The sequence below is a fragment of the Pongo abelii genome, chromosome 15 (assembly GCF_028885655.2).
Source record: "Pongo abelii isolate AG06213 chromosome 15, NHGRI_mPonAbe1-v2.0_pri, whole genome shotgun sequence".
Lineage (NCBI taxonomy): Eukaryota > Metazoa > Chordata > Mammalia > Primates > Hominidae > Pongo > Pongo abelii.
Window position 1 is genome coordinate 99123525 of NC_072000.2, and position 2141 is coordinate 99125665.

The 2141-nt window shown below is 48.1% G+C and overlaps 1 protein-coding gene across 1 annotated transcript; it reads left to right on the plus strand.

Annotated features, from left to right (window-relative positions):
- The first annotated feature begins 228 nt into the window (after positions 1-228).
- Positions 229-1229, plus strand: LOC100937712 (small ribosomal subunit protein uS2-like). The gene has a single exon (XM_054530619.2). It carries the CDS (start codon positions 229-231, stop codon positions 1222-1224), a length of 996 nt encoding a protein of 331 aa, XP_054386594.2. The 3' UTR covers positions 1225-1229.
- The last annotated feature ends 912 nt before the right edge of the window (positions 1230-2141 follow it).

The window sequence follows — 2141 nt, forward strand, 5'->3', positions numbered from 1 at the left end:
ATCACAGGCTTTCAGTCTGTTACGGCGGCAAAAGCAATTCAGTCTTTTTGATGGTGCAGAACTTCAACCATTTCAACAAATAAACGGGCAGGGTGTCATGTTCTGGAAAAGAAGCATGCAGCTGGATTTAGGAATTTTTGCTCCTCAGAACTACAAAAATGAGTCTGCACACAATCATCCTTCCAAACTTGACCCTTCTTTGCAAAGTCTCCTTTTAAGTACAAAAAAATGGCATTGGCTGTTAATTTTGAAAAGTTAGCCTTTCCGCGCTACCTACAGAGGGGTCCGTACAGCGTTGTTCTGGATTCCCGTCGTAACTTAAAGGGAAACTTTCACAATGTCTGGAGCCTCGATGTCCTGCAAATGAAGGAGGAGGATGTCCTTAAGTTCTTTGTAGCAGGAACCCACTTAGGTGGCACCAGTCTTGACTTCCAGATGGAACAGTACATCTATAAAAGGAAAAGTGATGGCATCTATATCATAAATCTGAAGAGGACCTGGGAGAAGCTTCTGCTGGCAGCTCGTGCTATTGCTGCCATTGAAAACCCTGCTGATGTCAGTGTTATATCCTCCAGGAATACTGGCCAGAGGGCTGTGCTGAAGTTTGCTGCTGCCACTGGAGCCACTCCAATTGCTGGTTGCTTCACTCCTGGAACCTTCACTAACCAGATCCAGGCAGCCTTCCGGGAGCCGCGGCTTCTTGTGGTTACTGACCCCAGGGCTGACCACCAGCCTCTCATGGAGGCATCTTATGTTAACCTACCTACCATTGCGCTGTGTAACACAGATTCTCCTCTGCGCTATGTGGACACTGCCATCCCATGCAACAACAAGGGAGCTTACTCGGTGGGTTTGATATGGTGGATGCTGGCTCGGGAAGTTCTGCGCATGCGTGGCACCATTTCCCGTGAACACCCATGGGAGGTCATGCCTGATCTCTACTTCTACAGAGATCCTGAAGAGACTGAAAAAGAAGATCAGGCTGCTGCTGAAAAGGCAGTGACCAAGGAGGAATTTCAGGGTGAATGGACTGCTCCAGCTCCTGATTTCACTGCTACTCAGCCTGAGGCTACAGACTGGTCTGATGGCGTGCAGGTGCCCTCTGTGCCTATTCAGCAGTTCCCTACTGAAGACTGGAGTGCCCAGCCTGCCACAGAAGACTGGTCTACAGCTCCCACTGCTCAGGTCACTGAACGGGTAGGAGCAACCACTGACTGGTCTTAAGCTGTTCTTGCATAGTCTCTTCAGCAACATGGAAAAATGATTGATGGAAAATAAACATCAGTTTCTAAAAAAAAGAAAGAAAAGAAAAGATAACAATGTCCTTCTTTGCAAGGCTTCTGTGAATTCAGTCCTTTCTCCCAGTTTCACGGGCAAATATGGAAAGGGACTCAGTTGAGGTGACTAATCCTCAGAGCCACAGCCCCCCAATTCCAGGGGCTGGGAAATGCTGGGATCACAATTAAAGGCTTTGAACTTCCACCAGACACCACCACCAGAGCTCACTCCATCCGCAAATGCAATGTACATTCTTGGCCACAAAAACACTTACAGGACAAAAAAATGTTTCAGAGTTCAGAACTATTCAATCCCATATTTGTTCTCTATGAACAAACGATGCAGGAAGAAATGGAAGAAGCTGAATCTCTCTGAGGGCACACTTTATTTTGCCCTGATGAGAACTTAGTAGCATCTAAGTGCTTCCCAATCTGACAAGGCCCTGCTACAGACTCCAAGGACTATTGCTGAAGTTGGCTGTTCACCTGCAAAAATACTCAAGGACCAGCAAGGCAAAGGTGACCTTCCCAGAACAGTCCTCCAGGCTGGAACCAGCTGTGGTTTCCATTCTGCAACACCCTGCCTCACCCCACATTCTAGAAATTCTAGTGGACTTTGAGAGAGTGGTATCAGGGAGATGTATTTGCCAACTCTTTTTTCAAATTTGGCAGATGAGGCCCATGTCTTTTCCATGGGCTGTCTTCTAGAACTGACTGTCCTTCATTACTGCATGTTTACCTGCTGTATAGCAATCTGTCACCCCCACTGGTCCCTGAGGCTGGGAGTACGGTGTGTGCGGGTGTTCTCTGGGGCAGCCTGCAAGGCTGGGTGTGGAAGAGGATGCGACACAGCCTCTGCCTGGG

What these genes read in the sequence shown, in the direction of transcription:
- LOC100937712 (XM_054530619.2), top strand. Translation starts at nt 229, where the DNA reads ATGGCATTGGCTGTTAATTTTGAAAAGTTAGCCTTTCCGCGCTACCTA.